This window comes from Dermacentor andersoni, chromosome 2 (assembly GCF_023375885.2).
Source record: "Dermacentor andersoni chromosome 2, qqDerAnde1_hic_scaffold, whole genome shotgun sequence".
In the NCBI taxonomy this organism is placed as follows: Eukaryota; Metazoa; Arthropoda; class Arachnida; order Ixodida; family Ixodidae; genus Dermacentor; species Dermacentor andersoni.
In genome coordinates, this window is record NC_092815.1 from 5150644 (window position 1) to 5166142 (window position 15499).

The 15499-nt window shown below is 46.3% G+C and overlaps 1 protein-coding gene across 4 annotated transcripts in view; it reads right to left on the reverse strand.

Annotated features, from left to right (window-relative positions):
• Positions 1-1364: 1364 nt before the first annotated feature.
• Positions 1365-15499, reverse strand: part of LOC126543030 (retinol dehydrogenase 11-like) — a 139184-nt gene continuing 125049 nt past the window's right edge. For 3 of the 4 annotated variants that reach the window (XM_050190178.3, XM_055077586.2, XM_050190177.3), the window contains one exon: positions 1365-1794. In XM_050190178.3, the coding sequence (XP_050046135.1) occupies positions 1609-1794 (186 nt within the window). In that variant the 3' untranslated portion in view covers positions 1365-1608. The remainder of the gene's footprint in view (positions 1795-15499) is intronic. The other variant, XM_055077587.2, reaches the window with a different exon arrangement.

Sequence of the window (15499 nt, forward strand, 5' to 3'; positions counted from 1 at the left end):
TTCGAACTTTGCAACAGAAGGGATCAACATATATGTCAACAGCAATCGGCGAAGCTCGGATTGTGTACCACTCTAGTTACCCGCGTGAATAGCCACATGCAATATGATATGCTTCTTCGCACACCAGTTTAATTCACCTGAAAAACGAAATCTACCTGTTTACTACGCATATAGCAATGACCATGACAGAGTTCGCTAAACACGTCAAGAAAAGGAAGCACGTTAACCTGATCGCTGTGCCTCTCTCTTAAAAAACACGAAGACCAAAGCTGCAGCAGTTTGACCGCTCCTGAAAAACTCGCATGGTAGCACACGAAGCGATACTGAGTGCGCAATATTTGACGTTTGGAACTCGCAAAGTACGCAGAAGCAAACGACATCTTTTACAACATGGCGTCAAACGCCGCGCACATCTTTTTAAGACAGTCGTCATCTGCTAGCTGCTTGCGCTTAATTGTCCGGGCAAATTTCTGCTGAGAGCTCCGAGAGTCCGCGGACCACGACATCTGGTGTGTGAAAAACGAATGCATTTCTAGCAGCTCTCGGACTGGTGGGCGGAGCTTCCGAATCTCTTCGGGCAAATGGAATGCGGCACAGCAGTCTCAAGAAGTCCGGGACTGTCAGGGTCCGATAATCGAAGAGCTTGCGGCTGCCCGCGCGGCTCGTCGAAACATCTCAGAGGCAGTGCGTTACCACTGCAGTTTCTTCCTAGCAAAGATGAAACAGGGCCCAAATTCACGAAGCTTTTCATTAGTGAGAGGGATTTGTCAAGGCTGATGACCTTCGATAAATTCTATAAGTTCTATAAATCACAATAGGTTGCCCCACTCATACGTAGTAATAAGAGCGAGCAGCGCAGCAGCCCCAAGGCCAGCCAAATATGGAACTCTTTTACGTAATAACTGTTTTGTGAATACGACCGAATTCCCCCATGTTAGAAGGAAGTGCGCAAGGACACGCAACGCCGCATGCGGCGCCTTGACTTCAGGCATTGCCCCTTAAGAATGAAAAAAAAGTTTATATTACACGAAAAAAGAATGCCCCTAATTTAAGGGGTATAGTGACGGAGAAGTCACGATTTTCCCTCTATTTTTATTTTTGCTCGGTTTCGCATCTGTATACTTCAGTCCTCACAGACCCCATTGAGGTCTTCGTCAGCTGCTGCGTCACAGAGTAATTTAATAGCAGTAGTTGACCTTGAGCTGCTCCTACATCGACCAAATTGGGAGAATTTTCAGCTCAACGGCAAATAGCGTTTTTTCTTCTTTTTGACGCCTCCCTTATCACCTGCATGTAATATATTGCGTACTTTCTCGGGCGCTCTCGAAAGATCTCGTTCAGGCCAGCGTCCTGAGCAGCCATGCTGACAGAGAGAAACATTTATTTATGCTCGCATGAGGCATCTTCCTCGAAGCCCTTAAAGCTCAGGGCCTCGTTGGCTGCCGCCGCCGCTCCACGTGCCCACAGGACCAACTGTTCCTGCGGGTCAAAGCTGGTCAGCGCAGTCCCTTCTCCCCACAGGAGGAAGTTCAGGATGACTGAATAAACGCAGCAGATAAGAAAGTCCCGCTTTCTTCAAGCATTGAGACGTCCTCCACACACAGTCTTTCAGATGACTTCCTTGATCTGCGTCATTCTGATGGACTCTTCGTACAGCTTCTTTGCCGCGACCGCGTTCGTAGCCCACGGCACAGCAAAGGTGGGGGCGCAGTCTTTGAAATACTTCCCGCTCACGTTCTCAACTTCCTCGGAAACGGCAAGGTACACTGTGGTCTCTGCGCCTTCTTTGACGCTCTGCAAAACGAAACAAACGCAGGCGTGAGGGTATGCACGTTACATCAGACGCTGTCGTCCGCCACACAGCAATAGTGGCAGACACCACGTTGCGGCTGAGTCATAACGCAGCGTCTGGCATTTCAAATGCAGTCGCTTGTCGAGAAAAGAAGTTGCTCTCTCATGATATATTGCGCTTAAAAGCAGCGCACAAATATTAGAAGCAGCGAAGCCAGAAAATACGAAGCCGTGCGCGTTTATGCGTTGTCGAGAGAAATCCCAATAATGGTTGTGGCAAAACATGAAGTTACCAAAAAATTTACAAAAAATATATTTCCCGTACTATAAATGAACATGCAGGTAAAATTGATAAAACAGATAAGATAAATTTCCTTCGGTATAAAACTTTATTGAAAATTTCTGGTTCTCTAATAAAATTTTCTTCATTCATCTCTTCATTATTCCTCAGGTTTAGAACCCTTTGCTGTATTTCATTCATTCATTCCATTCATTCATTCATTCCTTTATTTCAGCATTCAACTTTAGATGTACAAATGCTAGGACAGGAGCAAAAAGCCGCTATTTTAAGCGGCTTGACAAAGGCTCCTGCCCCTACAGTATTTGGCAGCAGACAGTTCGTGAACACTTTTCAAGCAACAATACACCGGTACATAAAATATATCTTGAAAAACATGTCTAAGGGAATGATAACATGCGTTTTTGAAAACACTATAACCAACATTTTTTTTTACCAGCAATACATGCCTTCTCTTAACAGAAAAATACAGATTGATGTAACGTGGTGAAACAATACATTTTTCCAATTACATAACAATATATAAAAGCACTTTCACATACAAGACAATACAAAAAGAATTCCATACTTAAGTTACAACCAAGAAAAGGATATGCAAATACGACATACACTAATCGCATGCAGTCGCACGACTAATGAAATATTCCTTCAAAATTCGCCGTGAAACAGTCCCAAGATCCATGTTTTCTTTTTCAAAACTGTTCAGTAATACCGATATGCGGCACGGTAGTCGGTCCTTTCCATGATTAGTTCGCGAAAAAGGCACGGCCCAAGTTTCTCGCTCCCTAATGTCGTAGTTGAGGTGATGAGGTTTGCTTAGATTGCAAAGACCAGTAAATACCGTGTGGCCTCGTTTTACGCTTTCTTTATATTTCATAGCAAGATTAAACTGATAATTGTAATGAAAGGGAAGAACATGAAACTTAGAAAAGAGTGTACTTGTATGACTGCCGTAAGAAATACAAGCAACATGGCGCAATGCTTTTTTTTGTAAAAGAGATAATGTCTGAATATTTTTTTGTGACGTTGTCCCCCATACAAGACTACAATAATTTGCATGAGAAATAAATATGGTGTTATACAGCAATAGCCGTAGTTTTAAGGGAAGAACATCTCGAAGCCTACAAAGCGCACCGCATGCTTTTGCCATACTTGTTGCCACGCGTTCTACGTGTTTGTCCCAACTTAAATGCTGATCAAAAATTACTCCCAGTGTTTTCACGTCCGCGGTGACGTCAATTCGTTCTGATCGATAGAATATGTTTAGATTGCGATTTACATTTTTTTGGGCGGGTGCAAAAAGAACAGCTTTGGTTTTTTTGGAGTTAACCTGTAAAGAATTTGCTTTGCTCCAGCAATATAGTTTATCAAGGGCGGTGTTTGCTAGTTGTGATAAGTTATCAGCATTGCATGATTGGAAGAAAAGACTGGCGTCATCTGCATATATTATATAGTGTGGTAGGTTACTGATGTTTGTTAAATCATTTATATAGATGTTAAACAATATAGGTCCTAATATGCTCCCTTGGGGAACACCAGCTTCTAAATTCAAGGGGTCTGAGTATTCTCCTGAGATGTAAACGCATTGTTTCCTATGGGTTAAGTACGACTTTAGAATGTCCAGGGGTAATCCACGGAATCCGTAATGTTCGAGTTTTTTTAGTAGAGTAATATGATTGATCCTGTCAAAGGCTTTGGAAAAATTTATAAATACGCCTAATGTTAATTTTTTTTCTTCATAGCCGTTCAAGATTAAATCCTTCTGTGTTAACAGAGCTAATTCAGTCGATCGGCCCTTACGAAACCCAAATTGATGCGGAGATAATAACTGATATTTTTCACAAAACGACATAACCCTTTTACAGATAACCTTCTCTAAGCCTTTTGATATGACAGGGAGCACTGACACCGGCCGATAATTTGACATGTCATTTCTGTCCCCTGATTTGAACAGAGCAGTAACCTTTGCCTGTTGCATTTTTTTAGGAAAAACACCAGTAGACAAGCAAACATTGAATACGTGGGTGAAAGCGGGCACTAACAAGTCTATTGCAAATTTAATTGGTTTAATCTGGAGACCATCGATGTCACGTGCCTTACTGTTCTTTAAGGATATAAAAGCAGAGTAAACCTCGTCCGGTGTAGTAGGCTCAAAAAACGCTGTATTTACGCTAGGCGCACCCAAGTAATTGAGAGCATCTATATTGTGAGCGCTAATAACTAAATTTGTAAAATGTTCATTGAGACGATTTGCTAATTTTATACCCTTTAGCTGCTTCCCATTCTCTGTAATCTCGAGCTCTTCATAACTACTTCTGTCGCGATTTAGGAGCTTATTAAGCGCACGCCAAACTAGGTCACCTTTGGTATCAGCATCACTAAATAGCTTTTCCAGATACTCTTTTTTTGTATCTCGAAGAAACTTAGTTACGAAGTTTCTGTATTTCTTAAATGCAAAAAGATCATCCGGGTTTCTAGACTGCACAAAGTGAGAGTACAATTGGTTTTTTTTACGAATTAGCTTTAAACACTCATTTGTTAACCAAGGTTTCCGTGTCTTTCTAGATCTTTTTACCTTTTTTAATTTAAAACAACTAGTGTACGCATTTTTAATGATATGCATGAGCGTATCATAGGCCGTATCAGCATCGTTACACTCGAGTACTGGTGCCCAGTTTACACTTCGAAGTTGGTTTCGAAAGTCGGTCATTGTTCTTGGATTTATTTCCTGCATGACGAAAGATTTAAATTGGTTTCGGCTCGCTTTAAGTGTGTTATTTCGTTTAGAAAACATGTAGATCGGCAAGTGATCACCTAGATCGGCGGCAATGATACCAGCATTGATATCTAGCATTGGGCTGTTCGTAATAAATAAGTCGATAAGGGATTCAGACAGGCACGTGACTCGAGTGGGTGCTTTTATCACGTTCGCACAACCGAAAGAATCAAGGAGTAAGATCAGATTGCGGGAAACTGTATTCGATTGCAGTAAGTTTATGTTACAGTCACCGCCTATGTTTATGCACAGTCTATTCTGGTAAGCATAACACAGTAATTGTTCTAAAAAGACGAGAAATCTTTCACTATTACCATCAGGTGGTCGATACAAAACAGTGAAGACATAGGATCCACATTGTACCGTAAGCGCTTCGTAGTCTGGTGTGGTTTTTGAGAGATCTGCAATCAAGTCGCATGAAAGCCTTTCTGACACCATCTGCATCACACCTCCGCCTCGGCGGTTTGGTCTATTTAGAAAGAAGCTTTGGTATCCGGGCAAGGAAATAACATCATCTTCCGAGTTGTACCATGTCTCACTTATCATTATTATGTCAAACCTGAACGTGAATTCGTTAAGAAATGCTTCTATCTGATCGTGTTTATTACGGGCAGACTGAACATTAAAATGCAAGAAGGTAAGAGAGTCGGCGTAACCAGGACGAACAAGGTTGCGTGGCACAATCATAGCAAAATAAGATACAAAAAGTTCGTTGCCAATCGCCACTAGCAGATTTTAGCTAGGTCTGCCTCGCATGTAACTTTAACAACACTAGACTCTTCCGTTTTTCGCGCGAATACTTTTCCGTCCCTCACCCATACAAAGCGCCATTTCATTTCCTTTTTCTTTGCCACAGTCATGCCAAGCAGTTGCTTTAGTTGAGGGCACAAATGCTCATTCACGAAGATGGACTGCTTGGAAGAAAAACCAATGTCTTCTGCGGTGATCCTTGCTTTTCGCGCTTTTTTGATCACAGCATCACGTTTCGACCGACGATTGAAAGACACTACTATGTTCTTATCAGTATCAGAATTTCGCACAGGAACGCGATGGCAAGCATCAATATCTTGCTCAGTTATCGGCACGCCAAGCACTTCCCCGACCTTCTGCAGAACGTTCCCAAGGTTCTCATTCTGCAAGCAAGGAACACCTTTCACCTCAATGTTCCTATTTCTCGAGTATTGATCCTGTGTCACTATCTTTAGCGAGTTCTGACACACTTGCTTTCTCAGCTTCTCAACTTCTTGCAGAAGAGGCTCTTGTGCTGCTTTTAGGTTGGCATTTTCCTTTTTGAGTGCTTCACATTCTAGTTTCAGAGACTCATACTGTCCACTAGTAAATTCTACACTTTGCCTGAGCTCTCGAAGTTCCTTGCGGAACTCACGTTTGAGATCCGCAATTTCCCGTTTAAGTTCGTCATTTCCCATTTTGGGCAACAGCAGAAACACACGGCAAATAAGCAAAAAGTGCGAGCACCTCAGACAAAAGTTGGCAGCAGGGCAGCAGAGCAGAAAAGCAGACTATAAGCAATACAAAAAAAAAAAAATGATTTCCAACCTGCGGAATAGATTTCGCTGCTTGACTGCCAGGCTTTTCAGAGAAACTATCGTTTCATAGTTCAGATAAAGCCACCATGCTTGTAACAGCATTTGTCGACGTCTGGTATACTGCTCATCCACGCACTTGAGTTACGCGTGCAGTTGTACTTGTTTCGCCTCTTCTGCGCTTCTGCTTAAACCGCTTTACCTCCCACGCACCACTTTCATCAGTACTCTACATACCAAAATATTCTGCAGAAATGTTGTTTTCACTGATAAAATTCGGTCATGTCGTGCTGGTCATTTTCTATTTTTGTCCACTTGTCTTACTTTTCCCGCCTGGAGCTTCGTATGCTTTATGTAACTGAAGGTGTTTGCACACCTTCAGTTGGCAGGCACCACTGGCAGGCACAAGATTGCACAAGCGAGACACAGGCATATTGGACATCGCTGGGGGAGGCCTTCGCCCTGCAGTGGACATAAGCAGACGACAGCGGTGGCGGCGTGAATAATTGTTTGCTGCAGCTGATGCTCTCATTGAATACGAAGTGGTCCATTGGTAGCGTTCTACACCTGTGTGCTGCGACGTGCTGCTCATTCGTGCGCATGCTTTATCCCAGCGCGTTGCCGGCATTCCGCGGCAAGGCTGCATCCTCCCACAGCCTCCTCAATCGTATAAATATGTGAGGATCCGTTAAATATGCGCTATTGAAGATATCCAACGAGCAGTCATTTCAGATTTCACATAGAGGTGACGGTGAAGAACACAGCTTAACATTTGTTAGCCGGTCAAAGCGTTCACTGAACAAACAAGTGCGCGTGTCAATATCAAGCAGGTCTTATTACGCAGCGCCAACACAAAAACATCTGCATTGGTTCACCTGTAGCGGCGGAGAAACCTTTTCCATTAACTTCGTAGCGTGTGTCGGGACTTAGCACGCCGGATTAGAAGGCCGAGATGCCTTTCAGAAAAACGTCAGCTTGACGATTTGTTTAGGAAGACTGGACATTCTCGTCTCCACGTGAAACGAACGCCCATACACGTGTATACCGGTGGGTGGTTCTGCGACGACATTATGGAACATTTAGATGTAGACGTTTTGAAATAAAAGGACGGCTCTCTCGAAGGCATGCTGTCGGTGATGGCGACGACGGGGCGACGGATGGGACGCGGTAATTAGTCACTAATTAACGAAAAAGTCGCAGTTTCGCCCGACTGCGATAGCAAATTAGTAGATAACTATATACGAAGTAAGGATAGTAGATTTAGTGGCCATATAAACTTGTAAACATTCGCTTACCAACTAAATTAACGATGGTATAATGTGTAAGCGGTACTGCCTCTGTGTGTCTGTTTCTTTCTACGTCCTCGTTCAGTCGCGTTTACACATTCCATCATGGATTCAAACAAAGTAGCCTGCCAAGGTGTTTTAACTAAATTGTCAAGCACGCTGTCCCGCGCGAACAGGTAAACATGAGCACATCTCGCTCGATGAGCGGGCAAGCTCGCTGTCAAAATGCTGGAGTGAGGAATCGCGGCAGCAGCAGCGGTCGCATTCACCTTCGTGTATCTCTCGCTTCAACGCTTAAGAAACGTCGAAAGCACAGCGCATACGAAGCTACCGGCACTACGCGCACTCTCTAAACATTGCAGATCGCTTTGAAGATGAAGCCTGTGCCGGCGCGCACTTTGGCCACATCGCAGATCGCTTTCAAGATACGGCACCTGCACGGCCGCGCCGTCAGCAGCATCGCGCCGAGTTACTACGCAAAGGAGGCGCTTCCCCCCACTGGAACCTCACGGCGACGGTAGAAATTCGCCCGGAATGTCCACATAATTTCTGTCGCAATAAAATCCTTTAACTTGCAGACTTTTAGTTTCAGCGGGCTCATCGTTAGTGGGAAATTGAAGCTCTGTACAAGCCATATCAACTTTTGGATCCGGAAAAATGCGATTACCCACGGAACTGTGCCAGAAGGAATTTAGACTATCAACGCCCCCGATAACGAAACTGGGAGGCTGCATCGAGCGACGTTCTGCTTACGTCACCCAGCAGAAGGAAGCGAGCGCGCTGCGACAGCGAGGGGCCCCAGCATAATGTTTGTTTCTGCTGTGTCTGTTTCTGGAATTGCTCTGGAACTCATTCATTCATTCTGGAACAGTTATGTTTCTGGAATCGCGCATACCCTGTTTTGTTTATGGAAGAAACAGGTGAAAGACCACAGCCGCAACAAAAAGACGTTTTGAGATCAGTACGAATGACATGTTGACCATGTGAAGCCGGCTACGCTCAAGGTTCTCAACTAGTCTTGAGAGCACGACGCAAACTTCGCGAGTACACGTAATTTAGGGTGTCACATGATCTGTTTACTGTGTTGTACATGGCTTGAATGATTCGAGATGCAAGACTGAGCTTCGTTAAGTCCGTATCTGTAGCTACTATCGGTCGTTGTGCCGGTTTATCTCCTGACCCATCTGCATGCTCGGTGTGTTTTTTAGAGCGCAGCTCTTAAGCGCCCGTTCCTGCGTTGAGCGTCGGCGTGCCTCGGCGTCGTCGGTGTAACCGAGTGAACGAGCGAACGCGGAGCGCAGCGGGGGATGAAAAGCGAAGCGAGCCCGAGGAAGAAAGCGGAGGCTACAGTAAAAGCATGAGGTGGAAAGTAGGAGGAGGGTATGGCGAGAGTGTGAAAAGAAAAGCGTAGTGCCCCTCTGCGGCGACAACTACGAGATGGCGCCAGAATAGCGCGAGTCGTCTGTTTACGAGGACATGCGGCGAGCGCGTTCAACGACACTATACATTAGCGTAGGCCTGTTTGCGACAGCTGCTGTGAATCGCGCCCACGCGTCACCCACGCTCTGCTTTTCGCGATTAGCGAGGCAGTCACGGTGCACTTCGCTCAGTTTGCAGCATGCCACATCAGACATTGTCCTCGCAAGTCATTATATCGCGGAATGAAAACACATATAGAGCTCCTCTGAAATTTCGCATTAGGGAATATCGTAATCGTAGGTGAAATTTCATGGTTTTTTTAGTGCGCTGCCTTTGACGACATTAATGCGCCGCTTGAGAAGCCTGCAGAAGTTACCACTCACACCATGTACACCGATTGGCAGTCGGTGCACGGAATCATGTAGACCATCACAGGAAAACTTACCCCAGGGAGCAGATGCTTAAAATTTCATCAATTGCTATTTAGGCTTGCTTGCATGCGCGATCTCTACTTGACGCTGTCTAAAAAGGCGTGCTATAGAGCGTAGCTCGCACCTCGCATATGCGGGACGGCGGCGCGCTTCGGTCTTGAGGCTTGCTCGGCCGTGTCTTGATTGTGCACCGGGAACTCGAATGCGATGCCAATAAAATTCCGGGCGTAATCATTCCCTGTTTGATTCACCTTAAGCGCCTCTTGAAGGCTTCGTTCATCGGGTGCTTAATGCTTGCTGAACTATCGCCCGCATCATATAGAGCAGGTTTTCGACCTTGCGTGACTCGTTAACACTCTGGGTTAGATCTTGAACACGCGCATTAATTCCCAAGAATGTGGAACGTTAGAACCACCCCTGCCGTGGCCCGTCTGGCAGAGAGCGACGCAATGCGGACGGTTCGGCTCCCGCCGGCCCTTGTTTTTCTGTCCCCTTCACCTCATCACTTCTGCATTTCGGTTAAAAAATAACGAATAATTTTCCGTTTGCTTTCCTTGGTTTAATTACCTGCTCGCTTCATGCAGTAAAACACGTTATACAGTACGATGGAATAGGCGTGCAAATTAGGCTTCCCTGGCCGACCGCTAAATGTCGATAAGGATGATGCTGGTGATGGCTTATTGGCGTTCCCTTTGAAACTGGGTGGGGAAAATAGTCACCTAACAAATTTGATCTAATCAGGTACGCTTGCATGCTTATCACTCTAGCATTTTGCCTACACCACTTTCATTATTTTTTTCTATTGTTTAAAACATCCATATGTACACCGTTCAGTTTGCCCCTAACGGGCCCGGTCCTATCTATCTATTTCCAGCTTTTTTTCCACCAACAATGTAAACGTATGAAATCAAGAGTTTGACGAAATCTCGTCTGGTCGGGAAGTAATGGCATAATTGGAAGAAAAACAGAACGTCGACCAAAATGGTGTTGTGTAAAAATTGTTAAACATTTCGGCGTCCACGCGGAAGCCTTGCGTCTCTTGTGTATCTCGACTGCTGACCGGTTAATGCTTCCATCCGTTTTAAATCCCAGTGCTTCTTAAAAGTGGGCATTTCGTGCGGGCCTCCCTAAGTGAATCGAATTCCATTAGATTGTGCTGAGTTGTCTCCTGATTTTGGCTGCAGCAGACACATGCTTCATCCTGTTGCGAGGATTTGCTCCGGTATCTTTTTGTCCTTAGGCAACTAGCTCGCGCCTCAAAGAGCAAGGCACTGCCCTTTGTCTTATTGTACAGATTTTCCTTTCCAGTTTTTTTTTTTGCCATTCTTGTAAACCTCCATGTACCTTTTTTTTAATTTCCATCCTTCGCATCCAATTTACTGTCTCTGTTGTTCTCACTTTCTTTTATTTCAAATTTTTAAAGGGCAAAATGTCTACTCTGAAGTGCTGCCTTGGAGTCGCAAAAGATGATCCATTTCTGAGGTGCCTTTTGAAGAAGGTATTTTACAGCAGCACGCAGGGCAGCAAGCTCACCCGCCGTTGATGTTGTTACGTGTGACAGTCTGAATTTAACACTAGCTTTGGTAGCCGAAATGACAACGGCACCCGAAGAGCTGGTAGATGAGACCTAACCATGGGTATATATATGTATTCGGTCGCCGTGTGTATCACTCATTAATAGCAGGGTGATCTGTTTCGGAGCTAATTTTCGGTGATTAGCCTTCTTCTTTACACCCGGAATACCCAGGCGCATCTGAGGCTGTTGGAGACGCCACAAGGAGAATAAAGGTCTTTCGTATGGTTTGCATCCTGATGGAAGACAGTCTGCGTGGGTGATGATAATTTCAGAAAACGTAGCACGAGGTCTCTGCGAGAAGAAGAACGCCAAGTCATGATCGGGGACGCGGGAAAGACGACGGATATGCGCCACAAGACAATCCACAGAAACGTATGTTTGGATAGGATGATCTTTGACGAGGACGATTTCTGCAGGTGTTGACGCGCAGCGAAGTTCTAAACACATGCGCAATGCTTGGCCCTGTAAGATGTTAGAGGACATTTCACTTGCACGTACTGGACAACACTGGAAGGCTGTAGCGCAGATATTGTTATGGAGCAACCAAGAGTGGTGCCAGTGAGAAGAAGATTTAACGTTAGAGGTAGAATCGGGCTCGACAGCCATCTCGTTTATGCATCTTTGTCTCTCTTGTAAATATTGTAAATACATCTTTATGTGCGACTTTGCAACGTAACAAATTGGTGGAGGTCGGGGTACCCACAAGAAACAACAACGGAGCTCCGCAGTGTTCGTCACCTCGGACTGGACAACATCACGGGCCAAACAGGACCCGACATGGCGCGGCCCACATCAACGCTTCCAAATCCGACGGTTGTGCTGGCTTAGCCGCGGGATCCAGGAAAGTTCTGCGGCACCGACCACCTCGATGCGGAAGACTGAATCGCCACGTATGAGCGTATAAGTGCCTCCAATAAATGGGATCCGACGATTATGTTGGCTGTCTTTGTCTTCTACCTGCAACGCACGGCGATGGTGTGGTACGACAACCCCGAGGAAGAGCTTAACGACTGAGACACGTGCAAGCAGTAGCTGAGGGACTTGTTCGGCCGTCCCGCCAGGCGGAAGAGCACCGCTAAGAAAGAACTAGCGACCCACGCCCAGACGTCCACAGAATCATACGTCTCTTACATACATGACATGCTGGCTCTGTACCGTAAGGCCTACAGCGATATGGCTGAGTAAGACAAGGTTGGGCATGCACTGAAGGGGATCGCTGACGATACTTTCAACTTGCTCATGTGCAAAACTTGTGAGACAGTACAGGACATCGTAAAAGAGTTTCAGCGCTTTGAGCAGGCCAGAGCCGCCGCATTGCAACGCCGTTCGCACGTCTGCGAAACACAGCTGCGACATCCTCTTGTGACGACAGGCCAGGAGTACAGCGACCATCATCATCAAATGACATGATGCGGATAATGGGGCGGGAACTTGAACCCATGGCTCCTGCAGCCCTTTTCTCCCGCCCTGGTGAGCCGAACAACTTGCGTACAGCACCATTTGTGCAGGTAATTGCCCGCGACGAACTCGCTAATCTTGAAGTTCATTCTGTATGTGCCGTTGATGTTTCACAGCTGTGTCATGCTCCAAGTCCATCGACTGGTCTGCAGTATCCCACACGCTACCGAAATCTAGCCTAGTGGCGAAGCGCAGACGATTGGCCAATCTGTTTTGCCTGCCGGCGTACCGGTAATGTTGCTCGCCATTGTAACAACGGAGCAATTGTAGCAACTGTGCAACTGAGGTGGCAGATTTACTTTTACACGACGTCATCCTCCATCACGGTGCACCCTGGCAGCTCCTCCCTCATTACGGCCGCACCTTCTTGTCCCGAGTAGTTGAAGACTTACTTCGCTCCTGCTCTGCTGAACACAAACTTTTCACCCTGTTAGTAACAGCGCAAAATGTACACAAGAGACGAGACAAGAAGACACCACAAGCGCTGACTTTTTTTAATCTTTTTGAAAGTCAGCGCTTGTGGTGTCTTCTTGTCTCGTCTCTTGTCTACATTTGGCGCTGTTACTAGCAGGATGGAAAACCAACAAGCCCAAGCTGCTATTCTAGCGAAACTTTTCACCGCCTACCATCCGCTGACAAACGGACTGACGGAGCGGCTCAATCGCACGTTGACAGAAATGCTATGTGCGTTTCTGACGACCACAGAGATTGGAACAGCACGTTACCCTTCGTGAACCTCTCCTATAATTCGTCCGATCACGAGACTGCTGGCTTTGACCCTTCTGTTTGGCCGCCACCCTCCTTTGCCTTATGACACATTGCTTCCTTTTTCGACAAGCACTCTCACTGAATATACTCAAGACGTCCTCGGCCGGGCTAACACGGCACGCCAGACTGCCGGCTCCCGACTCGCTGAGTCTCAGGCTGCGAATATCCGGTAGGCAGCTGACATCGGGCGTTCGCTTTTTCTCCTGGCTCCGTCGGCCTCCATCATGCCGCCTCGTCTGCTTGGCTGGAAAGCTGCTGCCGCGCTACACAGAGCACTGCACGATATTGCGTCAGCTTGGCGATGTGAACTACGAGATCGCTCCTCTGGACTCGCGTGTCCCCACGGACGTTGTGCATGTGTCCCGGCTGAAACCTTACTTTGCCGCGAGTTCACCTCACTAACAGCTAGCGCCGAGACGGCGCTTTTACAGGCGGGGGTTATGTTACGGAACAACCAAGAGTGGCGCCAGTCTGAAGAAAACGATTGACGTGTAGAAGTGGAATCGGTATCGACAGCCATATTGTTTATGCATCGTTATCTCTCTTGTAAATATTGTAAATAGACCTTTATATGTGACTTCTGCTACGTAACAATATCCAAGGAATATAGGCTCTGTACAACTGAAGCATGGAGCGTATAGATGTCCCTCATGCTTTCCTGCACATTAATCTGAGTACCAGGGCAATCGACGACAGGTTTTTCTTCAGGTGCGTCCAATAAGTGCTCTAAGAAAGCTTTCGGTCAATTATTGCACCCAAAGATCGATGGGTCTTTTCATAGGTGATGGTGTGTCCACTTATGGAAACTGGGTATGGCGTCTTAGTTTACGTGTGATTGCAATGAATGCACATTTCTTGGTTGATACAGCCAAGCCTTGTGTTTGAAGGCATGTTGATGTCAAGGGTGCTGGCCGTCGCAATCGCGGGTGCATGTGAAGCCGAGTAACCGCAGAAGTCTAAAGGCAGAAGTCATCTGCGTATATCGAGAGCTAGATAGTCTTAGGTAAAACTTCAGATAACTCAATGAGTGTCACATTGAACAACGTGGGACTCAATACTCCTCCTTTAGGCACGCCTCAGTACATGTAATGTTCAGTTGTGGGGCCATCTTCCGTTTCTACAAAAAACGACCGGCGAGTTACGCCGGTCGCATGCAGCCGCCGTTTCCAATAGTCTCCAGGGTTTTGGCGATGGCGGCATGTGGAACGTTGTCATACGCATCTTTCACGTCGAGAAAGAGCGCAACCGATATGCGCTTACGGCTTTTCTCCTGTTGCACAAACGTTGTGAGGTCAATGACGCTATCAAGTGAGGAATGGCTCCGACGAAAGCCTGCCATAGAAACGGAGCAGATATCGTAAGACTCGAGATACCATTCTAGACACGCAAGGACCATCCTTTCTGTCACATTTCCGATGCAGCTGACCAGAGCGATAGGGCGATATGCCGCCAAGTCAAATGGAGATTTTCCAGGCTTTAGCAATGGTACCAGCGGACTTAACTTCCATTGGCGGGGAACTGCACCTCTGTGCCATGAGTAGTTAAAACTGTTCAGAAGCGCTCTTCTCGCCTCTTGTCGAAGGTTTACCAGGGCAGCATAGGTGACGCTGTCAGGGCATGGAGAGGATGATCGTTCAGAAAAAATCAGGGCAGCTTCGAGTTCTTCCATGGTAAAAGACACGTCCATTTCTGGTACCCGAGCCGCAGGGAGGTCACTTAGATCAACGTTGGTGTTGACATGTTCGCCAGTGACTCTCGCACAGAATTCTTCCGCCACACTGAACTCAGTTTGGCCAAGACGGAGCGCCAAAGCTGCAAATGGGTGTCGTTGTTGCGGCGATGAAGGAAGACCTCGCACTGCCCTCCAGATATCTGAAAGTGCCTTGCGAGGGTCCAGTGATTAACAGAATATTTTCCATCCCTCACTCTCTAGTTTATGCGACTCTGAACTTTCTCCTGAACGCGTCGTGCGCCTCCGAGATCATAAATTGATTTAGTGTGCATCTTCGTTCTGCACGTCGTCAAATCGCACGAAGTCTCTCAAGCTCGATGTCGAGATACGTTCGGTTTAACGACAGCAATAACGAACACTTGGCAGCTTTCGTTGCTTCTGCGATGGTTTCGTCGACATTGCCGGCGAAATATCCCCGAC